General features: G+C 42.7%; 1 protein-coding gene across 4 annotated transcripts; it reads left to right on the plus strand.

Annotated features, from left to right (window-relative positions):
- The first annotated feature begins 1,639 nt into the window (after positions 1 to 1,639).
- On the plus strand, positions 1,640 to 27,110 carry LOC109872423 (MAP7 domain-containing protein 2). Of its 4 annotated transcripts, none has more exons than XM_031808375.1 (19): positions 1,645 to 2,138; positions 6,137 to 6,238; positions 6,880 to 6,990; positions 7,431 to 7,508; positions 7,741 to 7,904; positions 9,656 to 9,755; positions 10,609 to 10,689; positions 18,012 to 18,137; positions 19,193 to 19,314; positions 19,449 to 19,564; positions 19,649 to 20,085; positions 20,201 to 20,351; positions 20,480 to 20,639; positions 20,785 to 20,889; positions 20,998 to 21,057; positions 21,398 to 21,440; positions 22,148 to 22,682; positions 23,834 to 24,086; positions 25,695 to 27,110. In XM_031808375.1, exons 1-19 carry the CDS (start codon positions 2,093 to 2,095, stop codon positions 25,737 to 25,739), a joined length of 2,835 nt encoding a protein of 944 aa, XP_031664235.1. In that variant the 5' UTR covers positions 1,645 to 2,092; the 3' UTR covers positions 25,740 to 27,110. The 4 variants fall into 4 exon arrangements, with proteins under 4 accessions (XP_031664237.1, XP_031664235.1, XP_031664236.1 ...); XM_031808376.1 differs by having other exon boundaries at positions 6,880 to 6,981; XM_031808377.1 differs by lacking the exon at positions 18,012 to 18,137 and having other exon boundaries at positions 1,640 to 2,138.
- The last annotated feature ends 566 nt before the right edge of the window (positions 27,111 to 27,676 follow it).

Consider the following 27,676-nt stretch of genomic DNA (forward strand, 5'->3'; position numbering starts at 1 on the left):
CAAGTCAGTTAAGAACAAATTCTTATTTTCAATGACGACCTAGGGACAGTGGGTTAACTGCCTTGTTCAGGAGCAGAACGACAGATTTGTTTTACCTTGTCAGCTCGGGGATTGGAACTTGCAACCTTTCGGTTACTAGTCCAACGCTCTAACAACTAGGTTACCTGCCACCCAATTGATAAATTTAAGTTCATAACTGTGCACTCCTAACAATAGCATGGTATTATTTCACTGTAATAGCTACTGTAAATTGGACAGTGCAGTTAGATTGTCCCAATGGAACACACTATGGTACACGTCGATCCAGAGCATACCAAACATGCTCAACCGGTGACATGTCTGGTGAGCATGCAGGCCATGGAAAAACTGGGACATTTTCAGCTTTCAGGAATTGTGTACAGATCCTTGCAACACTGGGCCTTGGATTATCATGCTGAAACGTGATGGTGGCGGATAAATGGCACAACAATGGGCTTCAGGTCTCGTCATAGTATCTCTGCATTCAAATTGCCATAGATAAAATGCAATAGTGTTCGTTGTCCGAAACTTATGCCTGCCCATACCATAACCCCACCGCTACCATGTGGCACTCTGTTCACAACGTTGACATCAGCAAACTGCTCACCCACATATGTACGTGCCATGCATGTACATGGTCTGCGGTTGAGAGGCCTGTTGGGATGTACTGCCAAATTCTCTAAAACAACGTTGGCGGCAGCTTATGGTAGAGAAATGAACATTCAATTCTCTGGCAACAGCTCTTGTGGACATTCCAGCAGTCAGCATGCCAACTGTATGCTCCCTGAAAACTTGAGACATCTGTAGCATTGTGTTGTGTGACAACTGCACATTTTAGAGTGGCCTTTTATTGTCCCCAGCACAAGGTGCACCTGTAGTATGATCGTTACGTTGAATCAGTTTCTTGATATGCCACACCTGTCAGGTGGATGGATTATCTTGGCAAAGGAGAAATGTTCATTAACAGGGTTGTAAACAAATTTCCACACAACATTCTAGAGAAATAAGCTTTTTGTGCATATGGAACATTTCTGGGATATTTTATTTCAGCTCATGAAACATGGGTCCAACATTTGACATGTTTATTTTTGTTCAGTATAGTTATTTAATGGCAACGTTTAAAGCAATTAAAGCAATTAAACGCAATTCAATACTTCGTTTTGACTTCATGCATTTAATTAGGCTACAGTTGGTTCTTCCATCAATGATGCAGTTTTCGGTTTGGCTATTTGTGTCAAGTGGATGTGGCAGTTGTAGCTTGTATGGCGCCCTGCCCCCCTGCCCCAGCGCCCGCAAGATGCTGCCCATGTCGCCCGTACCTAAATCCGCTACTGATTTGTATTAGTCTATAAATAAATATCTTTGCCAAAATTCGTCATCTCTCCCATGTCTTATTCGACCAGTATTTTTGAAAGTGTAAGGATAATAATTCAGCCATAGTTGTTCTGAAATGTTTATTGCTTGCCAACATTTTATTCCCTCTGTTTAATATAACACACATACATTCTTTATTAATTTCGATTGCATATCCTGACGAAGTTTGTTCTATAGAAAGTACTTGAATCTGATGTTTGCTACAAAATTAAGGAAATTAGAAAGGGGGGGGGGGTTCTGGCAGGGAAGAGATTTTCGGCACACCGGCGGGCGAAGCGCTGCTGCGCTGTCGAATATTCATAATTTCCATCCAGTACGCCCTGAACTGAAGCGCATCATTTTCTCTCCGTCTGCCAACAGTTAACCAAGGATACCAGCTACGATCACACGTTACCTTCAAAATAGCAAACTTAATAGTAGCCTATGGTCTCATTCAGTAACCGCATTCATCCGAATACCCTCCGCTCTCCTGACCGCCTGTGCACCGTTAGCATTCCGGTCGAGCATACATATTGATTGCTGAGGCAGTGGGAAACGGATAGGCCTACATCCCCTGATATAGTAGCCTATGTTCTCCTCCTGCGCCTGAATGTAGAAACTGGCGATGCTGTTTCCCTAGACTTGATTTGGAGCCTTTCGCTGCGGGGTGTTTACGACATTTCATACATACGTTTGGTGGCATCCGCCGGTGACTACGAAGATGGCGGAGACGGCAGTCAATGCAGCATCCAGTGGTGCCTTGACAGGTAAACTGGATAAAAGACGAACGGTCTATTGTTAACATTATCCAATGTTTCTCTTCATATTTTTTTTTTGCTATGACATTTCTGTTACCTCAAATTGTGCATTTCACTTCATCCTCTTTATTTTTTTATTTTTTTTACTAGGCAAGTCAGTTAAGAACAAATTCTTATTTTCAATGACGGCCTAGGAACAGTGGGTTAACTGCCTGTTCAGGGGCAGAACGACAGATTTTGTACCTAGCATAGGCTATAATCAAGCCTAGCCGAGGCCATTTGTATTGTTTGCTTTTATGGCCAGCTGTCTAAATAAAAGCTGAATAGCCTAGTTGTTAAATCATCAAGATGCAGAAGGACAACACGCACCTTTTTAATTGACAAATTGATTGGCTCTGTCACAGGCTACATTACGCGTATTTATATGTTTTGATCTATTTTTAACCCGCATAAACCTAGATGTCGGTGTCCAAGGATGTTTTTCTGTCGCTGGTACCAAAGTTATTATAGTAAACTAAAATGGAAACGAAAACGAAAACCAATCATGAAAAAACGATTTAGTAAACTGAAATAAAATACTTAATAAACCCGTTTGAAAAATCTTTAACTCCAAAACGAACTAAAATAAAAACCATAATGAAAATGTTTTGTTTTTATTTTTTAAATATTTGTTTTATTTGGGGGGATGGGGGGGTTCAAGGTACTGAATCTGGTGGGTAAATGCGGCCAGGAGATGGCGATGTTTTCAAACAGATCTGGCTTGTGCGTCACTATCACTAAACTGTAACAACTGTAATTCATATTGTAATTTGGAGTATTATCAACAGTAAAATACTGTGAAAAGTTTTATCGCAGCATACTGTAAATGATGGTACATTTTGGGAAGTAATGGTGAACGGGGAAGTAATTGCTGTATTTTGAATGGTACCGTTATTCTATCACACAGAATACAGTAGAATACCTGATTCTTGAAGTGACGAAAACCTTAAACTTTTTAAACCATACCAATTTAACTGGTATGTGGTAGGGTGGGCGCACAATTGGCCCAGCGTCATTGGGGTTTGGCCGGAGTAGGCCGTTATTGTAAATAAGAATTTGTTCTTACCTGACTTGCCTAGTTAAATGAAGATAAAATAAAGTGGTGCCCCATTATTTTGCCCTTCCGGTGCTGCCCGTTTGGAAGCCTTTGTTAAGACCTCTGGAAGTGTACGTGATATAAAACACAATATCCATTGATATTCTGTAACATGTAAACACATTACCTATAGTAGCCAACCTGCTTGCACCAATCCCATGTCATTGCAGTAATATATTGTGAAATACAAGTCCCATCTCCCCCCAATTAATTTTATTCATCCATTCGTTTATGCATTCATTACAATTACAGTAAAAACATTTTTTTTTACAGTAAATCGTCTAGGTAAATCGTTTAGTAGTACATGTAAGTAGAATCTGATTTGATTTGATTCTTCTTACATGTACTATTAAAGTTAAAAAGCAGTAGATTGATGTTAACATGGGTGAGAGAGTTTCCACCCTATTTTTTTGGGGCACCAGTCTCGACGCTATTCCCTTTAAATCCAAGTCACATTGAGATTTACTTTATCACTTAAACCTGACCTATGACCTGACCCAACACCTTATTAATCGGTTAACTATTACAGCTCCACAGTTGCAACAAGTGACATCCCAAAAAAACTACAACTATATTTAAAAAAATAGCAAATCAGGTCTGAAACTAAACTGAATTTCAAATTTAAAAAAATAAAAAAACGAATAGAAATAAGAACACAACTGTAATAAACTTGGTTGGTACCAATGTGAGCAAAAAAGTGTGATTTGTACTCAAAAAGCCCAGAATGTAGCCTTGAATTTAGGGATGATCAAAAGCATATAGCTGCATCTGGGTTTTGAGGCCTTATTGTTATGGAGTGGACACATATTTAAATAGGGGCATTAAACATGGATTCTCACCAGCACACAACGTCACAGGCCTTTCATCAATGGTTAAAGACATGTGACAGGTGTTAGTAGCCTACCTGTACGGCCGGTCCTGGCCGTATAAGTCTATAGCCTACTCTAAAAACAGGATATGGAGAGTCCCAATCAAAAGTGCTTTTTAATAAATAGGCTTACTCTGGGTCTGGGAAAGGACCCCTCACTTCCTAGGTGAGTACCTAGTTTCCTAGTACAACCCAATGTTGTGATTTGATGGGTCGCTCCTTGACTGGGAGCTGTATTAGATTTTGGTGAGTGATGCAGAAGTAACAGGGCCAGATTATGGCTGCTGTATTTAATCTAGTCCAGAATAAATCAATGGCCTGGCTGCCATCTATCCTAGACTTACAGTGGGGCAAAAAAGTATTTAGTCAGCCACCAATTGTGCAAGTTCTCCCACTTAAAAAGATGAGATAGGCCTGTAATTTTCATCATAGGTACACTTCAACTATGACAGACAAAATGAGAGGAAACAATTCCAGAAAATCACATTGTAGGATTTTTTATGAATTTATTTGCATATTGCGGTGGAAAATAAGTATTTGGTCACCTACAAACAAGCAAGATTTCTGGCTCTCACAGACCTGTAACTTCTTCTTTAAGAGGCTCCTCTGTCCTCCACTCGTTACCTGTATTAATGGCACCTGTTTGAACTTGTCAGTATAAAAGACATCTGTCCACAACCTCAAACAGTCACACTCCAAACTCCACTATGGCCAAGACCAAAGAGCTGTCAAAGGACACCAGAAACAAAATTGTAGACCTGCACCAGGCTGGGAAGACTGAATCTGCAATAGGTAAGCAGCTTGGTTTGAAGAAATCAACTGTGGGAGCAATTATTAGGAAATGGGAAGACATACAAGACCACTGATAATCTCCCTCCAATCTGGGGCTCCATGCAAGATCTCACCCCGTGGGGTCAAAAGGATCACAAGAACGGTGAGCAAAAATCCCAGAACCACACGGGGGGACCTAGTGAATGACCTGCAGAGAGCTGGGACCAAAGTAACAAAGTCTACCATCAGCAACACACTACGCCGCCAGAGACTCAAATCCTGCAGTGCCAGACATGTCCCCCTGCTTAAGCCAGTACATGTCCAGGCACGTCTGAAGTTTGCTAGAGAGCATGCGGATGATCCAGAAGAAGATTGGGAGAATGTCATATGGTCAGATGAAACCAAAATAGAACTTTTTGGTAAAACCTCATCTCGTCGTGTTTGGAGGATAAAGAATGCAGAGTTGCATCCAAAGAACACCATACCTACTGTGAAGCATGGGGGTGGAAACATCATGCTTTGGGGCTGTTTTTCTGCAAAGGGACCAGGACGACTGATCCATGTAAAGGAAAGAATGAATGGGGCCATGTATCGTGAGATTTTGAGTGAAAACCTCCTTCCATCAGCAAGGGCATTGAAGATTAAATGTGGCTGGGTCTTTCAGCATGACAATTATCCCAAACACACCGCCCGGGCAACGAAGGAGTGGCTTCATAAGAAGCATTTCAAAGTCCTGGAGTGGCCTAGCCAGTCTCCAGATCTCAACCCCATAGAAAATCTTTGGAGTGAGTTGAAAGTCCGTGTTGCCCAGCAACAGCCCCAAAACATCACTGCTCTAGGGGAGATCTGCATGGAGGAATGGGCCAAAATACCAGCAACAGTGTGTGAAAACCTTGTGAAGACTTACAGAAAATGTTTGACCTCTGTCATTGCCAACAAAGGGTATATAACAAAGTATTGAGAAACTTTTGTTTTTGACCAAATACTTATTTTCCACCATAATTTGCAAATAAATTCATTAAAAATCCTACAATGTGATTTTCTGGATTTATTTTCTAATTTTGTCTGTCAGTGTTGAAGTGTACATATGATGAAAATTACAGGCCTCTCTCATCTTTTTAAGTGGGAGAACTTTCACAATTGGTGGCTGACTAAATACTTTTTTGCCCCACTGTATTTACCTGTCTTCTAATTTTTTCTTCTTCATGTGTTTGCCTCTTTCTCCCGCCAAAGGATTGACTCAACCATCAGTTGCAGAGAAGAGATCCCAAAGCAACGGCCATGGCTCCCCAGCCCGTGTGGCACTCTATCCAGGGAGCCTAGCTGCGAAACACAGTAAGATGCCGATGGCTCACCCACACTCTTAACATTTTAAAAGGATTTTCTTTGGCGCTTATCTGAATTGGAAAATGACTTTCCATAATTACAACAATCACAATTTACCATGGCAGAATTGGGTAGATTTGAATTCTTTGGTACTTGCGTGTCAAGGGGAGTCATTGTTGAGTCATTTTATCATTTTAAGGATTACTATAAGACACTTTTTTTTCCCAAGAAGATGTTTTTCAAGATTCCTACAGTGACCACAATAAAAGCACAATTAGATGTTTATAATATGAACTGGCCTAAAATCATATTTTAGAGTGCAATTTCTGGCAAAGGCAAGATCCTTTTGCTTTAGTAATTATCATACAACTGATTAACAACTGCTTACATTTTAAATAGATTTTTTGCTGGGACACCTTAAAACATAGCACATACACAGTCCATCCTTGGATTGCTTGGCAATCCAACCTTTTACGTTATCTACTGCCCTGGCTGCAATCGTTTTACCCTCAGAACTTTACTCTCACTGAACAAAGAGCATGGCACTGTCTCCCTCTGCAGTCTCAAAGTAGTACTGCAGTTCAGTGCTATGTACAGCACTGCCTTCCTCTGCTGATAAAATGTGGGGACTGTTGTCTCTCCTATATCAGATGAGGTGCTGAGCCCACCCTCGGTCACAGAGAAGAGGCCCCAGCTCAATGGGCTCCCCTCCACTTTACTTCTGCCAGGCAACAACACTAACAATCATGCAGGTAAACAGTGTAAGTCCCACCCCCACTGTGGTTGTTAGCTCCCCTGCACATCTCTCCCACACTTGGTCCTCTCTATAAACATATCTCCCCTTCTCTGGGTCCTGGGCTCTCTATAAACACATCTCTCCTTCACTGGGTCTTCTCTATAAACACATCTCTCCCTCACTGGGTCTTCTCTATAAACACATCTCTACCTCACTGGGTCCTCTCTATAAACACATCTCTCCCTCACTGGGTTCTCTCTATAAACACATCTCTCCCTCACTGGGTTCTCTCTATAAACACATCTCTCCCTCACTGGGTTCTCTCTATAAACACATCTCTCCCTCACTGGGTCTTCTCTATAAACACATCTCTCCCTCACTATCTCTTTGGAATGTCTCTCCTTGCTCTGTTTCTGTCTAGCTTGTCTGTTTCTCTGTGTTGATCTTTATATCCCAAAATCTCAGACGTGGAAGGGTATCTGAGGACAGATGACCGGATGCGTTTAGCCAAAGAGAGACGTGAGGAGAGAGATAAAGGTCTAGGTAAGTGATGTTCCTGACATTTTCTTTCAAGTATTGAGACTGATGGAAATCACTTCTTATTGAAACCAGTATTTGTATTGTAGCAGGTTAGCAAAAATGCTCTAATTTTGCCCTATAGAACCGGCAGCCAGTAAATGTGCAGTTTAAGGAAGCAAAGCTCTGGAATTGTTGTGGGTTGTTATAATGGTGTTTTAGAGGGTCGTGATCTGAATGTGTTGGTTGGTGTTTCCAGCTGTGCGAGAGCAGGCAATCAGGGAGAAAGAGCGGCGGGCTCAGCTGCAGTATGAGCGTACGGTGGAGGAACGCTGGAGGAAGCTGGAGGAGCAGAGACAGAGAGAGGAGGTCCGCAGAGCTGCTGTGGAGGAAAAGAGGAGGCAGAGGCTAGAGGAGGAGAAGGTCAGACTCATCACTTAGCCACTACATTAGGGATCATCAACTAGAGTCAGACGCGGAACCATTTTTTTCTATATATATATATATATATTTATTATTATTATATATTTTTTCCCTCTATAAAATTGGGGTGCAAAATAAGATCACCTGTGGGCCAAATTCGGCCCGCGGGCCGCCAGTTGGGGAACCCTGCACTACATCTATATTCAGATTCCTTTGTCTCCAGTGCATGATGTAATCACCCTCTGTCCTCACACTCAGACAGCTTTTTCACCTCCAGTTCAGTTTCAGTAAAAAGTTTGTGTTTATTGTACCGTTTGGATGTACTGTTTTTGATTGTATGTGTGGGCAAGTACAGCAACATCCTATTCTAAAAGATATGCAGGGACATATGCTCTTTAATTTACTAAAATCCTTTGGTTCATTAATTACACTATGCTCTGTACTTAACGTTGTCTCCCAATCAGATATTAGATAGGATTTGCAACCCCACCCTCCCCTTCTAGATTAGTCCTCCCCACCCTGCACACCATTCAACACTGGCTTCTGGGAATGCTGGTGTTGGTCTATATGTAACCTCATCAGACTCTTTAATGAATATCTATGTCATTCCATTTGCTTAATCGGATCCTAATCCTGTTTTGTCATTGCCCTCAATTCCTCGATGGGTCCCAAGCTATCTGCTGAGCACAAAGTTATCCACAGATATGTCTTTTGAAACCATGTCACACACTGCCACTTTCTAAGGCCATTTATTGTTAGGATTTGTAGCCTACATTGATCTCACCGTTTAACCTTTCAAGAAAGACTTAATTTGGTCTAATAAGGTTACGTGAAATAACTTGATTTATCATTTTTGTCTGCTCTCGTAAGTGGATGCACGATGAGGAATGTTTTGGATGACACAGCATTTCCCTTGGCCATCCATCTCACACAGATTGATTATCTATGTGTGTGTGTGTTCCCATTAAATGGTTTATATCCTCTGGGTGATGTCATTTTAGACCAATAGAAATTCCGGAGGAGCCTATGGGGTGTGGCTAATGTCATATTTTATTTTCTGTGGTACTCATTTAAGATTTATTTTTAAAAACTTTTTCACCCGTGCTTGGTCATTCTGTATAATAATAATATCATAATAATAATAATAATATAATAATTTTGTTATTGTGCTGGCTCCATCTGTGTGTAGTTCCATTTGCCGATACATGTCCACATCTTTTATGTGTTTGATAGGAAGAAATAAAAAGAAAGAGCAGGGATATAGATAGGAGGAAAAGATGGAGCACATTTAAATGGAGAGATGTTGGCAATGGTTGATCACCCACCAGATGGCTTTGTCTCCTGCTCTGTTGGGCTGTGTACCATGGCAAAACTGTGGGTGGGGAAGGGTTAACTAACTAGGAAGATATTTTACTCGGGGAAGTCTGAGTAGAACAGGCATCCAGAAAAATAAAAGGGGGGGGGGGGTATCAGATAAAGGAAAGGGGAGCTATTCTCCAACCTGTCAATACTGTTGCTGCTGCGAAACTGAATGTGTCAGAGTGTCTCTTTGTGTCTGCTTGGGTGTATGATCGGAGGGGTGGAGTCCCAAGCAGCTGTGGTCTGTATCTGCCTGCTCTGTTAAGACTGTACCGTGCTGTGTCAGAGGAGAGGTTGTGGTCATGGAGCGACTAGCCTGGTCCTTGTGTGGCCAGGGGAGCAGCTCAGTGACAGAGTCCCTTGTCTTCCCGGTCCTGGAACGGCACAACCAGGAGCGGCTGGAGGCTCTGATGAAACGCTCCCTGGAACGCAGCCTGCAGCTGGAGCAGAGGCCCAAACGCTGGACATGGGGCGGACCTGGAGGAGCACAGGGTGAGTCCACAACGGGGAGCTGGAGATGAGGGTGCAATGAGATGTGAATGATGAAGCTGTGACTGGAAGGAGGAATGGTGCGAGGCATGGAGGGACTTTTGGAAGGGACAGCAATGCATGTTCTAGGCTAATTCAATTTGGCATGTCCCTTCTGGCTTCTAAAGTGATAGGATACACATTTGGTGTTGCTCTCTGTCAGATACAAATCACACAAGTAGTCCATCAGATATACTAACACATGATAGGTATTTTGGGGGAAGCTGCTGCTAGCTGATGGCTCCTCTGCCCTTCGAATCGAGACTCAAGGTCAGACAGTGATGTCTCTGTCAGCCTGTCCCAGACCTGTCGTAAACCATGGAAATAGTCATCAGTCCAGTCAACCCTGAGGGGAGCAAAACAGACAGTTTTAAAATTGACAACATACTGGTTACTGCTTCAGGGCATTATTGATGGCTTCTATCCTGGGGCACTCCTCAGGGTTGTTGCATTTTCAGGATTATGATGGAGGTGGGGGGATGGAGGACTGAGATACAAAAACATGTTCGAAACCTAGAACGCTGATTTTCATGCAGTTTTCTGAATATGTTTATGACTTATGTATGTGTGATTTGGATTGGGTCATAGAGGGATATATGGAGGACAAAGGTGTGTATGTGAGAGAGAGAGAGAGAGCCTTTCTCCCTGGCCTGCTCATTGCCTCCAGCCTTGCTGCATGGGTTTACCTCCCCAGTTGTCTACAGGAGCGCCCTGCTGGGTGCAGAGGTGTATCAGGGGGTCATCAGGTAAAGACACAAGTGGCTGCTCTGATCATAACGCTATGCTCTCTCTGCTCTGCTCCGCCTGCTGCCTATAGGTGACTGTGAGAATGCCCCTCTCCTTGCCTCCACCTTTCCCCATGAACTCGCCGCCCCCCTTCCTGCTGCCAGCGAATCCGGTAATGTTATGAAACCCTCCCGTTCGGTCCACCAATCCCCTGCCCCCTCCTTCTCTCCACCCCACAATGACCACTGCTCTCATGGCAGTTTGGCTTGAGGGGAAATGTCATGCCAACTCAAAGATTTTATGTATATTTCCCAGAATGCATGTGCAACAACTGAATCAGAAAGCATGAGGATATGTGTGAAAAGTCAATGTGTACCTTGTACAAGTACTATTGTACAAAGTGCACATTGACATTGTGTAATTGCTGCTTTTTATACATTTTTGACGTGTGTGCGTATGCTCAGCTTGGGTATCTTGATGTCTTAGTTGTATTTTGGTACTTCCAAGTCGATCCCGGGTCGAAAAAGAGCAAGCATTGGGATGAAAATAGAGGTGTAGGGTTTTGGGATTCAGAGCGAAGAAGATATCCATTAGGAAATGACAGGCACTAGGGAATTTACAGTACACAAAGAGCCAAGGAACAGGGGACATGTACACCACTTCACTTCCTCCTTTTCATTGTTTGAAACCTCCTCTCCCTCCTTGTTGAAGGCATATGTCACTCAGTCAAAACACTCTGGTTGAGGTTGGACATTCTCAGTGCTTTTATGCATCTTACCAATCTCTATCTCACCCATACAAATACTTAGTGTTATTTTTTTGTTTCAGAGAGCCCATCCCATCCCCATGAGTGAAAACAACCCAATAATAATGAAGTGATGAGCAGTATTTGCATTCAACATGCACAGGAACAGGTAGCCCTCCAATTTGATAAAGTACTACTACTCCTTCTACTAGTATCACCACTAGTACTACTCCTACTACTCCTCCCTCTCGTTAGTATCACCACTAGTACTACTACTCCTCCTCCTCGTTAGTATCACCACTAGTACTACTACTCCTCCTCGTAGTATCACCACAAGTACTACTACTCCTCCTCGTAGTATCACCACAAGTACTACTACTCCTCCTCGTAGTATCACCACAAGTACTACTACTCCTCCTCCTTGTAGTATGACCACAAATACTACTGCTACTACTACTCCTCATAGTATCACCACTAGTACTACTGCTCCTCCTCGTTAGTATCACCCCTAGTACTACTACTACTTGTTACTATCACCACTAGTACTACTACTACTCCTCGTAGTATCACCACTAGTACTACTACTCCTCCTCGTTAGTATCACCCCTAGTACTACTACTACTACTCGTTAGTATCACCACTAGTACTACTACTACTACTACTCCTCGTAGTATCACCACTAGTACTACTACTACTCCTCGTAGTATCACCACTAGTACTACTACTACTCCTCGTAGTATCACCACTAGTACTACTACTCCTCCTCGTTAGTATCACCCCTAGTACTACTACTACTTGTTAGTATCACCACTAGTACTACTACTACTACTCCTCCTCGTTAGTGTCACCATTAGTACTACTACTCCTCCTCATAGTATTACCACTAGTACTACTACTACTCCTTGTTAGTATCACCACTAGTTCTACTGCTACTACTACTCTGTAGTATCACCACTAATACCACTACTCCTCTGTAGTATCACCACTAGTACTACTACTACTACTACTCCGCTGTAGTATCACCACTAGTACTACTACTCCTCCTCGTAGTATCACCACAAGTACTACTACTACTCCTCATAGTATCACCACTAGTACTACTACTCCTCCTCGTTAGTATCACCCCTAGTACTACTACTACTTGTTACTATCACCACTAGTACTACTACTACTCCTCGTAGTATCACCACTAGTACTACTACTCCTCCTCGTTAGTATCACCCCTAGTACTACTACTACTACTCGTTAGTATCACCACTAGTACTACTACTACTACTACTCCTCGTAGTATCACCACTAGTACTACTACTACTCCTCGTAGTATCAACACTAGTACTACTACTACTCCTCGTAGTATCACCACTAGTACTACTACTCCTCCTCGTTAGTATCACCCCTAGTACTACTACTACTTGTTAGTATCACCACTAGTACTACTACTACTACTCCTCCTCGTTAGTGTCACCATTAGTACTACTACTCCTCCTCATAGTATTACCACTAGTACTACTACTACTACTCCTCGTTAGTATCACCACTAGTACTACTACTACTCCTCTGTAGTATCACCACTAGTACTACTACTACTCCTTGTTAGTATCACCACTAGTTCTACTGCTACTACTACTCTGTAGTATCACCACTAATACTACTACTCCTCTGTAGTATCACCACTAGTACTACTACTACTACTACTACTCCGCTGTAGTATCACCACTAGTACTACTACTCCTCCTCCTTGTAGTATGACCACAAATACTACTGCTACTACTACTCCTCATAGTATCACCACTAGTACTACTACTCCTCCTCGTTAGTATCACCCCTAGTACTACTACTACTTGTTACTATCACCACTAGTACTACTACTACTCCTCGTAGTATCACCACTAGTACTACTACTCCTCCTCGTTAGTATCACCCCTAGTACTACTACTACTACTCGTTAGTATCACCACTAGTACTACTACTACTACTACTACTCCTCGTAGTATCACCACTAGTACTACTACTACTCCTCGTAGTATCACCACTAGTACTACTACTACTCCTCGTAGTATCACCACTAGTACTACTACTCCTCCTCGTTAGTATCACCCCTAGTACTACTACTACTTGTTAGTATCACCACTAGTACTACTACTACTACTCCTCCTCGTTAGTGTCACCATTAGTACTACTACTCCTCCTCATAGTATTACCACTAGTACTACTACTACTACTCCTCGTTAGTATCACCACTAGTACTACTACTACTCCTCTGTAGTATCACCACTAGTACTACTACTACTCCTTGTTAGTATCACCACTAGTTCTACTGCTACTACTACTCTGTAGTATCACCACTAATACCACTACTCCTCTGTAGTATCACCACTAGTACTACTACTACTACTACTCCGCTGTAGTATCACCACTAGTACTACCACTCCTCCTCGTAGTATCACCACAAGTACTACTACTACTCCTCATAGTATCACCACTAGTACTACTACTCCTCCTCGTTAGTATCACCCCTAGTACTACTACTACTACTCGTTAGTATCACCACTAGTACTACTACTACTACTACTCGTAGTATCACCACTAGTACTACTACTACTCCTTGTAGTATCACCACTAGTACTACTACTACTCCTCGTAGTATCACCACTAGTACTACTACTCCTCCTCGTTAGTATCACCCCTAGTACTACTACTACTTGTTAGTATCACCACTAGTACTACTACTACTACTACTCCTCCTCGTTAGTGTCACCATTAGTACTACTACTCCTCCTCATAGTATTACCACTAGTACTACTACTACTACTCCTCGTTAGTATCACCACTAGTACTACTACTACTCCTCTGTAGTATCACCACTAGTACTACTACTACTCCTTGTTAGTATCACCACTAGTTCTACTGCTACTACTACTCTGTAATATCACCACTAATACTACTACTCCTCTGTAGTATCACCACTAGTACTACTACTACTACTACTACTCCGCTGTAGTATCACCACTAGTACTACTACTACTACTCCTCGTAGTATCACCACTAGTACTACTACTACTCCTCATTAGTGTCACCATTAGTACTACTACTCCTCCTCATAGTATTACCACTAGTACTACTACTACTACTCCTCGTTAGTATCACCACTAGTACTACTACTACTCCTCGTAGTATCACCACTAGTACTACTACTACTCCTCGTAGTATCACCACTAGTACTACTACTACTACTCGTAGTATAACCACAAATACTACTACTCCTCGTAGTATCACCACTAGTACTACTACTCCTCTGTAGTATCACCACTAGTACTACTACAACTACTCCTCGTTAGTATCACCACTAGTACTACTATTACTCCTCCCCGTTAGTATCACCACTAGTACTACTACTCCTCATTGTTAGTATCACCACTAGTACTACTACTACTACTACTACTACTCCTCCTCGTTAGTAACACCACTAGTACTACTACTCCTCCCCGTTAGTATCACCACTAGTACTACTACTACTACTCCTTGTTAGTATCACCACTAGTACTACTACTCCTCGTTAGTATTAGTACTACTACTACTACTCTTCCCCGTTAGTATCACCACTAGTACTACTACTACTACTACTACTCCTCGCTAGTATCACCACTAGTACTACTACTCCACGTTAGTAACACCACTAGTATCACTACTACTCCTCCCCGTTAGTATCACCACTAGTACTACTACTACTCCTTGTTAGTATCACCACTAGTACTACTACTACTACTACTCCCCGTTAGTATCACCAATAGTACTACTACTACTACTACTCTTCCCCGTTAGTATCACCACTTTTACTACTACTACTCCTCCCCATTAGTATCACCACTAGTACTACTACTACTACTCCTCACTAGTATCACCACTAGTACTACTACTCCTCGTTAGTATCACCACTAGTACTACTCCTACTCCTCCCCATTAGTATCACCACTAGTACTACTACTACTCCTCCTTGTTAGTATCACCACTAGTACTACTACTACTCCTCCTTGTTAGTATCACCACTAGTACTACTACTACTCCTCCTTGTTAGTATCACCACTAGTACTACTACTCCTCCTCGTAGTATCACCACAAGTACTACTACTACTCCTCATAGTATCACCACTAGTACTACTACTCCTCCTCGTTAGTATCACCCCTAGTACTACTACTACTACTCGTTAGTATCACCACTAGTACTACTACTACTACTACTCGTAGTATCACCACTAGTACTACTACTACTCCTCGTAGTATCACCACTAGTACTACTACTACTCCTCGTAGTATCACCACTAGTACTACTACTCCTCCTCGTTAGTATCACCCCTAGTACTACTACTACTTGTTAGTATCACCACTAGTACTACTACTACTACTACTCCTCCTCGTTAGTGTCACCATTAGTACTACTACTCCTCCTCATAGTATTACCACTAGTACTACTACTACTACTCCTCGTTAGTATCACCACTAGTACTACTACTACTCCTCTGTAGTATCACCACTAGTACTACTACTACTCCTTGTTAGTATCACCACTAGTTCTACTGCTACTACTACTCTGTAATATCACCACTAATACTACTACTCCTCTGTAGTATCACCACTAGTACTACTACTACTACTACTACTCCGCTGTAGTATCACCACTAGTACTACTACTACTACTCCTCGTAGTATCACCACTAGTACTACTACTACTCCTCATTAGTGTCACCATTAGTACTACTACTACTACTCGTAGTATAACCACAAATACTACTACTCCTCGTAGTATCACCACTAGTACTACTACTCCTCTGTAGTATCACCACTAGTACTACTACAACTACTCCTCGTTAGTATCACCACTAGTACTACTATTACTCCTCCCCGTTAGTATCACCACTAGTACTACTACTCCTCATTGTTAGTATCACCACTAGTACTACTACTACTACTACTACTACTACTCCTCCTCGTTAGTAACACCACTAGTACTACTACTCCTCCCCGTTAGTATCACCACTAGTACTACTACTACTACTCCTTGTTAGTATCACCACTAGTACTACTACTCCTCGTTAGTATTAGTACTACTACTACTACTCTTCCCCGTTAGTATCACCACTAGTACTACTACTACTACTCCTCATTAGTATCACCACTAGTACTACTACTACTACTACTACTCCTCGCTAGTATCACCACTAGTACTACTACTCCACGTTAGTAACACCACTAGTATCACTACTACTCCTCCCCGTTAGTATCACCACTAGTACTACTACTACTCCTTGTTAGTATCACCACTAGTACTACTACTACTACTACTCCCCGTTAGTATCACCAATAGTACTACTACTACTACTACTCTTCCCCGTTAGTATCACCACTTTTACTACTACTACTCCTCCCCATTAGTATCACCACTAGTACTACTACTACTACTCCTCACTAGTATCACCACTAGTACTACTACTCCTCCTCGTTAGTATCACCACTAGTACTACTCCTACTCCTCCCCATTAGTATCACCACTAGTACTACTACTACTCCTCCTTGTTAGTATCACCACTAGTACTACTACTACTCCTCCTTGTTAGTATCACCACTAGTACTACTACTACTCCTCCTTGTTAGTATCACCACTAGTACTACTACTACTCCTCCTTGTTAGTATCACCACTAGTACTACTACTACTCCTCCTTGTTAGTATCACCACTAGTACTACTACTACTCCTCCCCATTAGTATCACCACTAGTACTACTACTACTACTCCTCTTTGTTGGTATCACCACTAGTACTACTACTACTACTCCTCCTTGTTAGTATCACCATTAGTACTACTACTCCTCCTTGTTAGTATCACCACTAGTACTACTACCCCCCCTCGTTAGTATCACCACTAGTACTACTACTACTCCTCCCCATTAGTATCACCACTAGTACTACTACTACTCCTTGTTAGTATCACCACTAGTACTACTACTACTACTCCTCGTTAGTATCACTACTACTACTACTCTGTAGTATCACCACTAGTACTACTACTCCTCTGTAGTATCACCACTAGTACTACTACTACTACTCCCCGTTAGTATCACCACTAGTACTACTACCCCCCCTCGTTAGTATCACCACTAGTACTACTACTACTCCTCCCCATTAGTATCACCACTAGTACTACTACTACTCCTTGTTAGTATCACCACTAGCACTACTACTACTACTCCTCGTTAGTATCACTACTACTACTACTCTGTAGTATCACCACTAGTACTACTACTCCTCTGTAGTATCACCACTAGTACTACTACTACTACTCCCCGTTAGTATCACCACTAGTACTACTACTCCTCCTCGTTAGTATCACCACTGGTACTACTACTACTCCTCGGTTGTATCACCACTAGTACTACTACTCCTCGATGTATCATCACTAGTACTACTACTACTACCCTGTACACTACGACTTCTGCATCTGCTACTCACCACCACCACTGCTAATAGCTATCATTGTCAGTGTCAAACTATTTTTTGAGGCAGACCCACCCTACATCCTTTCCATTCTCCGGTTGTACTCACTAGTATTCTTAGCCCGCTCCTCCTCCCCGTGTGATTCTTGCACCTTCATTTATCTGTCTCATGTCCCTCATGGTCATACGTTGTTTTGTTTTGTCGTCCTCATCTCCGTCCCCTCTTCCCAACACCTCCATTGACCCCTGACCCCTCCATCAGTCCAGCGCTGTCACCTGAACTCTGTGGAGAACCTGATGGTCCACCGCCTCCTTACCCACACTCACTCCTCTATGGCCAGGTGCCACAGTGCAGCAGACCTCCATCTGCCCTGCCACCGATGCACAGGTAACACCTAGATAATACATCTGGACTGACATTTTTTTTGCACATCGGCAGTAAATATTTCCAGACAGGTAATAGCCCCTAGAAACTTCTATCATTGGTGATGCAGAGAGTAGGGAATGCATGGCAGCGTTTGTAGTTCTGCAGATAGACACTTGTCTATCCACTTTATGTCAAGGTCTGGCTTTTGTGAACGTGTGTCTGAGGGTGTAGATATGCGTGTTTCCTGGCGGGACTGCTGTCTATAATGTTTTGGCGTGCCAAGGAGAAGAAATGCCTACATGCTAAGATACTTGCAACAGTGTTGCTTAGTTGGGCATGCCTTATATGTAGTGGTAAAACAAAAATGGGTGGGTAAACACAGATTGCCGTCCGCAAGAAGTAAAGTAACGCTCCCTATACTTTCAATCCCTTTTTCCGGTGGGTAAATGCCTGAGTAAAATAAAAAAGGTAAAGCAACAATGTTTACGTGCGAGTACCCGCTTACTACACCTCTGATAATATGGCAGAGGGAATGTTGCGTCAGCATAAACGTTTTGGGCATCAACAGCGTGTGTGGATGTTTAAAAAAAAAATAATTCTACATGCAATTTTATTTACTCTTTGTGATTTATTTTAGGCTCACGAGTGGCGCAGCGGTCTAAGGCACTGCGTCTCAGTGCTAGAGGCATCACTACAGACCCTGGTTTGATCCCGGGCTGTATCACAACCGGTTGTGATCGGGAGTCCCATAGGGCGGCGCACAATGCCCAGCGTGGTCCGGGTTAGGGGAGGGTTTGGCCGGGGTAGGCCGTCATTGTAAAATAAGAATTTGTTCTTCACTGATTTGCCTAGTTAATTAAAATGTGTGCGCATGCCGCACATCACTCCAACTTGCCACGAATAAACATGTGAAAGAAAAAATAGTTTGTATGATTTGATTTAAACAATTGATAGTATTGTTAATGTCCTCCATACCTATACTGTGGGTATTGATCTAAAAACATAGAATTACTACTTTGTATCTCCTTTGACTACAATACTACTTCACTTGACCTCTGATGCCTGTCGTTGTGCAGCTCCCTGCAGCCCCCACAGGTCACCCTATCGGGGCTCGCCAAGCCGGGTTGATCGACGGAGGCTCCAGGGCTCTCCAGAGGAGTCACCAGCAGGATCTCGCTCAACCCCTCAAACCCCCAAGGTCAGACTTGTCTTACGTACACACTTGGTTATAGAATAGAGAGAAACCAGAGCAGAACCCTGCTAGCAGTTGGTAGGGCCATGTTGGCATGATTACATCCGGGAACACACACATTATCTTGTGTGTGCTTTCAGAAAGAGAGGTTACGCAGAGAGAGAAGGACTGGCTCCCCAGCGACAGGCTCCTCTGTGAGAAGAGCAGAATCCCCAGCCATGTACACCAGACGCTCAGCCTCCCCCGCCACCCCCAAGTAAGACTCGCTGTCCTGCTGCTGTATCCGTGTGGTATGTCCTAGTTACTATGACAGAGGATAATAATGTCCTTCTGGTTGTAGGTTGCTGCCTAAGAGCCGTACTCAGTCTCCCTGCACTGTGCGCCAGTACCACCCCTCTCCCATCAGGCACAGACCCACCACCCCGGTTCCCGACGGCAACAAGGAGGATGGACATGTTGAAGAAGCCAAAAGTCACAACAACATCAATGACAGAAATGTCTCCAAGCCAGAAACCCCTGTGAAAAGTATGTCTGATATCCAGAGCCCTGAGAAGTCTTCCCAAGCAGACAACCCTGAAAAAAAACTGGCCAAAACTGAGACCCCAGAAAAGAGATTCCCCAAAACTGAGACCCCCGGTATGAACTTAAAAGGTGAGATTTCTGAAAGAAAGGACTCTATGACTGACACATCTGATAAGAAAGCCTCCAAAATAGACACCCCAGATAAGAAGATGCCAAAGTCCACCAGCAGTGAACTGAATGCAGATAAGAGCACAGGTGAAACTCTACTGTTTACCAATCGTTTTGTGTATGTCAATCATTAAGTACACCTATCAGTGCATTGGGCACCTGTTTCAATGCACACTGATATCTGCCGTTGTCCTTGTGACAGAGCCATCGCCAGTGACAACAACAGGGAAAGGAGTTGCCGGGACGACAAACGCAGAGGAAGCATCCAGACTGCTAGCAGAGCGTAGGCGTCTGGCCAGGGTGCAGAAGGAGTTGGAGGAGAAACAACATGTTGAGCGGGAGGAGAAGGAACGGTAAGGAAACTGTGTGTCACCGTGTCTCTCTGTGTGCCTGTACATGATGCATCGATGGTGTCTGCTTGTCCGTGTCTGGTGACTGAGAGGGTATACTGTAAGTCATCATGTCTGTCTGTGTCACTCAGTCTGAAGGCGGAGCAGCTGAGGAGGAGAAAGGCAGAGGAGCGGGCACGACAGGAGGAGGAGAAGAGCAGACAGGAGGACCTCCGCAGGAAGAGAGCGGAAGAGGAGAAGCAGCAAAGGGAGGTCCGGGAGAAGGAGCTACAGGTCCAGATGGACAGAGAGGTCAGGGGTCACAGTGGGGGGGTCACTGTATGTATGGTGATATGTTTCTCTGGTGCATGTGCATGTTTGTGTGTAACGTTGTGTATATGCACAGTACATGTCTTACATTATTCCAAGCATAAATCCTTCGTCTTTATCAATACAGAAGGAAGAGGGCGAGTTTCAGGCTCAGAAGGATGCAGAGAGTCAGCGTCAGGAGAGAGAGATGCTGAAGCTGCAAGAGGAGGAGGAGAGACAGCTGAGGAAGAAGGTTTTTATGACTCCAAATTCAATTATTATTGAATGAATCAGTATATCTGATACCCAGCCTGCAGCTCTCAGTATATATCAAAGTCTGTATGTTGCTACGTCTCCACAGAGAATTGAGGAGATAATGAAGAGAACCAGGAAGAGCGATGAGAACCAGGAAGAGATGAAGGTACTGTAGAGATGCCTGCCGTTCTCATAGCTCTGCACGCCTCAAGCAAAGAGACCTGCTGACTCCTATATTACCCACGTGATGTTGTGTGATCTTGTCAGGTATTGCATACCAATACAGGATACACTTTGCGTCTTGTACCCCCCCCCCCCCTCCCCCAAGAGATTTTGTTTTCATATCTATGTTGTGATCATTATCATGATTAAATTGTATCATTGTTGATACATTGGTTTATGCGTCCTGATTACCGCAGGTCTTAATCGCACAATACTATACATAATTGTCCTCTTATTTGCTGTGGAATAATAGATGTTGCCTCCATCTGTGTTCCATATTGAAGCAGGAGGAGGGGCAGGTGGAGACTCAACCGGTCTCACCACCAGGTAGGTGACCCATTCACCCACTGATACTCTGCCTGCCTGCTCACCCCAGCAGGAAAGACACTATGAATGTATAAATGTAGGAGTCCCACCCAGTGGCAGCAGTGGGTAGTCTGGTGGGTGAGCGATCCCAGTACTTTTCCACCAATATAGGGGACTCCTGCATGGCTGTGATGTAGCAGTGGTTTTCCAATACCTGTCCTCAGGAGAGGATCAGATTCACTCGGCATCCTAGATTGTATTCAAGGCCATCCATTCAAGGTCTTTGGCTATTTTATAACTCCTCTGTCCCTGCCACAATGCAGCCCTCAGCATGTAACTTTATATATTTAGAAAATGTAATGCAATTAAAGAGAAGGACCCATATGCATTTCTTTATTTTGTTTGCTCATGTAGAACAGAGGACATTAGCAAATATGCCTGTCTACTTGAAATTGGAAGCCACTCTGGCTCTCAAAGGTAGCTCATGAAATGTTTCACAAAGTGGTGCATATAGGTTAGGGTTAGGGCCATGGACTTAACTAATGTGACAATGCTTTTGTCGCAGTAAGATACAGTAGGTCGCTTAAATAGCCTGACATGATTTTAGAGGAGGCATGGGATTTGTGTGAAATTAGCATCTCTTTAATTTCAGCCATCCTTGGCCAGGTCATGTGGTGCCCTTTCTCAGGGAATAGTCCTGTGCAATGTGATATTTCTGTTCTCTACAGGGGATATGCAGATGAGCTCAAAGATGAACGTTGAAACGAATGCTCAGGTGAATGTGCATGAAAACCCAAAAGCTGAGTCTCAGGTTAATGGGCAGGCCGCTGCCTGCGTCAACAAGCAGGACAGTGCCCTGGTGAAGGGGCAAGCCACTGATCAGGTGACCCCACTGAAGAATATTCTGGAAAAGGGACAGAACGCTCAACAAGTAAATGGACAGGGTGCAGCCCAGGCTCTCAAGCAAGAGAGTGTCTTAGTGAAGGGAAAGGTCCCTTCCCACGTGATCAAGCAGGAGAATGCACAAGTGAATGTACAGGTGAAGAACCAGGAGGGTACCAAGGTGAGCAGCCAAGCCACTGCTCAGCTCAAAACCGAGGAGAGTACTCAAGTAAACGTGACGTTGACCACACAGACTATCGGACAAGGGGTGCAGACCAACAAACTGTCCCTGGCACTCGTACCACCTCCACTCATCAACCTGGAGCTTCTGGATGTGAAGAGCCGTGGGGCGTATGATGAGGTGCAGTCCATGGAGGTCAGGTAAGCCATCAGAGCAAGGCCATTTCTATCTACAGGAATGCATGATGTGGAACCAATACATTCTAGGGGTACTGGTTAGTATGAACAGTTACAAACACATTGCCCACCATGCCAGGAACCTAGCTATAAATGCGAGAAAGAGGTATATGGAAAGCATACTGTGGGTGATAGAGGGATGCCGGATTGGCACACAGTCAACAAAACTGATCTAACAAAGTGGATATATGTACAAATCTGTCATGATTGATGTATTGTAACAGGCCCACGATGGGGTTGGATACACGTTTGTTTTTGCTGCATAACATTTGTAAGTTGTCCCTTTTCAGGTTTAGAAGAAGTGATTGATAAATGCAAACACCTGTTCGTACCAGCTGCTAGGAGTGCTAGTGTAACGGATGTGAAATGGCTAGCTAGTTAGCGGTGGTGCGCGCTAATAGCATTTCAATCGGTGACGTCACTTGCTCTGAGACCTTGAAGTAGTGGTTCCCCTTGCTCTGAAAGGGCCGTGGCTTTTGTGGAGCGATGGGTAACGATGCTTCGTGGGTGACTGTTTTCTGTGTGCAGAGGGTCCCTGGTTCGAGCCCGGGTATGGGCGAGGGGACGGACGTAAAGTTATACTGTTGCATTGATGCTGTTGACCCAGATCACTGTTTTTTTTTTATGCGTAATGGAGTTGATTGGTGATGGTGACATGAACATGTATTGGGGTTGACATCCATACAATAATTATACTCATATTTTTACCTCAACTTAGTGTGAAATACACATAAACAACAGCTGGGGGGCGATGAGGACGTTCGGGATCTTTCCCCCACGTGTTTCCATGGCATTTCCATTGCTTTTGTCGAGTTCCAATGACCTCTTTACCGCATCTATGTTTGTTATTCTTAGAGTATTAGTGATATTGTCTCATCAGAGTCCTATTTGGACCCTTAGCTTTACCACAGCCTTTTCTCATACCCTGACGAATATTGATAGTAAAAATGGCTTCGCATTTAACAATTTGCATAATAAATTACTCCCCTCATATCCGCCCTTGATTACCCAAGGACCGCATGCCCCATAGATGTACAGATATGGTCATAGTAGTATTCGATCGGTGGAATAACCATTATGATATTCATAAATGTTGCTCCCTCTTCCCCTCTCAGCCCAGTTTCCAAGGAGGAACTTATCTCCATCCCAGAGTTCTCCCCAGTCAATGAGGTCCAGGAAAACGCCATGAGTAATACCCGAGCCCTGGAAGATTTGCTGGACCTGACGGGTCATGTGGCCTACCCCAAACTCTCCCACGTGGACAGCCTAGGAGACTGCAACAAGAACCTGATCGACGGGCTCTGCAGTCCCGGCGCCGATTCCAAGCTCATCCTCCACCCTCATACAAGCACAACATCCAGTTGCCAGGTACATAAAAATGCATGTGAGAATGAGAATAATATATTACGCTCACATGTTAAAATACACACTGCTCAGGTTGCCACAATACCTCTCTCACGCTGGCATCTCAAGTGCTTGCACTGCACGCTGGGCACATCACGTCATTTCAAGGTGGATAATTGGGTAATATTTGGTTGAGGCGTTGCTCAATGAGATTACAACCTATTTTCACCCGCTCAAAAAGACTGCCAAAAGATAGTTGAATTTCCAATGTGTCACCACTACGCTTTCAACCATCTTAAAAGCACAGCAAAGTTCTACTGGGAATAAAATGTCAGATATTTTGTTTATTTATGCAACAGATTGTGTTATCACTGTGCTTCATCTAATAGCAGAACCAAATGACCTGGATTGCAGTTGAGAATACATGAGAAGTACATTGTGCAAGTGATTCTGCGCAAATTGTTACAGCAATTGTGAACATATCCACAGACCTGCTATGACCTATACATGCTATATTGAACTAGCACACTTTATATGATTACATACGAAGACATCTATAGTTACAGTAAACTCAATGTGGCCATGGATCTGTTACTTGTTTAATGGTTGAATTTTACATTAGTTTGTAAAAGAGCATTTACTCTAGACTACTTACTGTATTATAAAAGTAATAGTGAATTGGGTTTGCTTGACAATGCAACCAAATATAAACATTTTAAAAGAGACAGGACTAGCCATAGGTACATCTGAGCTACTGGCTTAATCCCATTCTCTAACTTTAGAGGTGTGAATCCAACATATCATTTGCTAACTTGTAGACAAGCTAATAGGCTATTTATTGTATTTCAAAAGATATATTGTGTTTGGTTGTCAATGCAACCAAATATCGACATTTGAAGGAGATTTTTCTTCTGCTTGGATACTTCCATCTGCCACTCACTTAGTCTTGCTTTAATTTCAATTTGTCTACAAATTATAGAAAAAAAAACATATTCTTTAACTTTTATTTTTGGTTGTGATGGAGACAAAATTGAACTGAATCCAGACTGTCAGTGGCAGATGGAACTATTCAAGCAGAATATACTGTAACTCTCCTTAAAAGTTGATATTTGGTTGTGTTGTCAACCAATCATGACATTTGAAATCAACCAGAGCTTGAAATCCTGGGCCTATTATATTGTAGATTTTTTTGTTGTTGATTCTGGGTTGAATTGAGACCATAACTTTTGATGACTTTGCAAATGCTATATAGGCCCTGGGTGGCTAGACTAAAGGGTAGCTGTAGGTAGATCAATTCTCCAGTAGGAGGTGCTGCCCAGCCTATAGTTTATATTCTGATAGTGGATATAACGTTGGAGATCTGACATTGTTTTAACGGTACAAATTCATCATATTTTATACATGGTTTGTCTACATTGAAATTTGGTTACCATGATGATATCCTGTGGTTGAAATTTCACCCTCAAAACAACAGTTGAGGACTTTTTTCCAATCCAATGTATTTTCCATGTGGAGTCCGAGTCACAATACATTGACAATTTTTGTTCAAACAACGTTTATTCAACCAGTTTGTGCCCAGTGGGTAGCTTCTCTCAAACACACAGAATCTTATGATGACTTTTTAAATTTCAGAACCCTGGACTGGCAAGCCATGATGGAAGGAGCAGAGGGAAATGATCTGCATTATCTGATGTTATTGAGGATGGAAGTCTCTGCACCTCTTGAGATGAGAGAGAGAGAAGGCACTCTGAATGTAGTTTTGACCCTCCTTTGTTGGTCTCCAACCTTGAATGTCCATTAACCTTCAACCTTCTCCTATAATACATCTGTCCTCATAGCCTTGGACAATGGAACTTAAGTGACAGTAATATTAATAGATTTACTATACTTGTCAAATAATATCGTAATGATAGTCATAGATATCTGTGTCATGCCATGTATCGCTTAGAGCAGTTGTTAGTGTGGTATCTGAAATGTGGGTGTGTGTGTGTCTCAATGAAAGGAAGTGCCCATGAAGTAATTGACTCTTGACTGCCTGTTATGATCTGAAGCAGTTAGCTAAGCTAGTTAAATCTCATTTGAAAACAAAAGCTTTTATTCTGTAGTTGGATAGAAGCACAGACTGGTGATGTCCTCTCCTTAAACATTTGTTTTATAGTGAAAGACCCCACATATACAGATGTAGAATATCATATCAGTAAGTTGCCTTTGCTATTGCAGTATTCTTCCTCTTAGGATTGAAAGTTTCATATTGCTCTGAATCCACCTAATGTAGTTTAGTATGCACTGATCATTCAATTAGATTGTTCCACTGAAAAGTCTACAGTTTTCAATTCTGGCTGTGGATGCCTCAGGCTAGCTCGTATCTCCCTGGACATGATTAACTCCCAAGAGTCTCGAGCTTGTTGTAATTGTGTATGTTTCCAACATGCTGTGTGATTGGGTTTGTGGCATGTGCCATAATACTTGAACCCAGGTCAAATAGTACTACAACTCAAAGTCAACATAAAGAATCTGTACAATAACGTTCCTCATTATAATCCAGATTGCCATCAACCCATGCATTGCAAGTTTTGTTCTATCTTTTCTTCCTTGATCTACAAAGTAATGAGCTATGCATGATCCCTCAAAAGTCTGAAACCTCTGAGCTGGTATCATTTGTGTCTTAGATTGGTGACTTTGATTGCTACAAGTCAAGGACAAAACCTATCGTGACTTGCAGGATGCTGTGTTGTCCAAATTAAGATTATTTCGGTGTGTATATGCACAGATGTGAGTGGTCAGTCATTGGTTCCACTTGGACTGTATTGTGTTTTGATAAATAATGCACTAAAAGAAGGCAAGATTTTTACTTGGAAGACTAAGCAACCAGGGATTTAGAAATTCAGGTTAAAAGAGAACACATTTGAACAGTTCAAACCTACTGTAGTGTGTCTTATTTCTAACTAAAGCAGCATAGCAGTTAATTTAAAAAAATGGAACTATTGTAAACATTGTGCATGGGTCATTAGCATAAGATGTACCATTTAATAAACCTTCAAACAATAATGTATGGTGTGATTTGTATGTTGTTGCATCTGAAGGCCACTATGGGGGGGGGGGGGGGGGGGGGTGCAACACTGACATGGAATTGTTTTAAGATGGTCATACTATGGATCATTTAGCTATTTGATTTTTGAATTTTAGGACCCCTGTAGGGGGTCCTAGTACCTGTCAAAAGTTTGGACACCAACTCATTCAAGGGTTTTTCTTTATTTTTACTATTTTCTACATTGTAGAACAATAGTGAAGATGTCAGCACTGTGAAATAACACACATAGAATCATGTAGTAACCAAACACGTGTTAAAGAAATCTAAATATGTTTTATATTTGAGTTTCTTCAAAGTAAGCCACCCTTTTCCTTGATGACAGCTTTGTACACACTTGGCATTCTCTCAACCAGCTCTTCCAGTCACCTGGAATTAATTTCAATTAACAGGTGTGCCTTGTTAATTTGTTGAATTTCTTAATGAGTTTGAGCCCATCAATTGTGTTGTGACAAGGTAGGGGGTGGTATACAGATATTTGGTAAAAGACCAAGTCCACATTATGGCAAGAACAGGTCAAATTAGC

The sequence above is a fragment of the Oncorhynchus kisutch genome, linkage group LG28, assembly GCF_002021735.2.
Source record: "Oncorhynchus kisutch isolate 150728-3 linkage group LG28, Okis_V2, whole genome shotgun sequence".
NCBI lineage: Eukaryota > Metazoa > Chordata > Actinopteri > Salmoniformes > Salmonidae > Oncorhynchus > Oncorhynchus kisutch.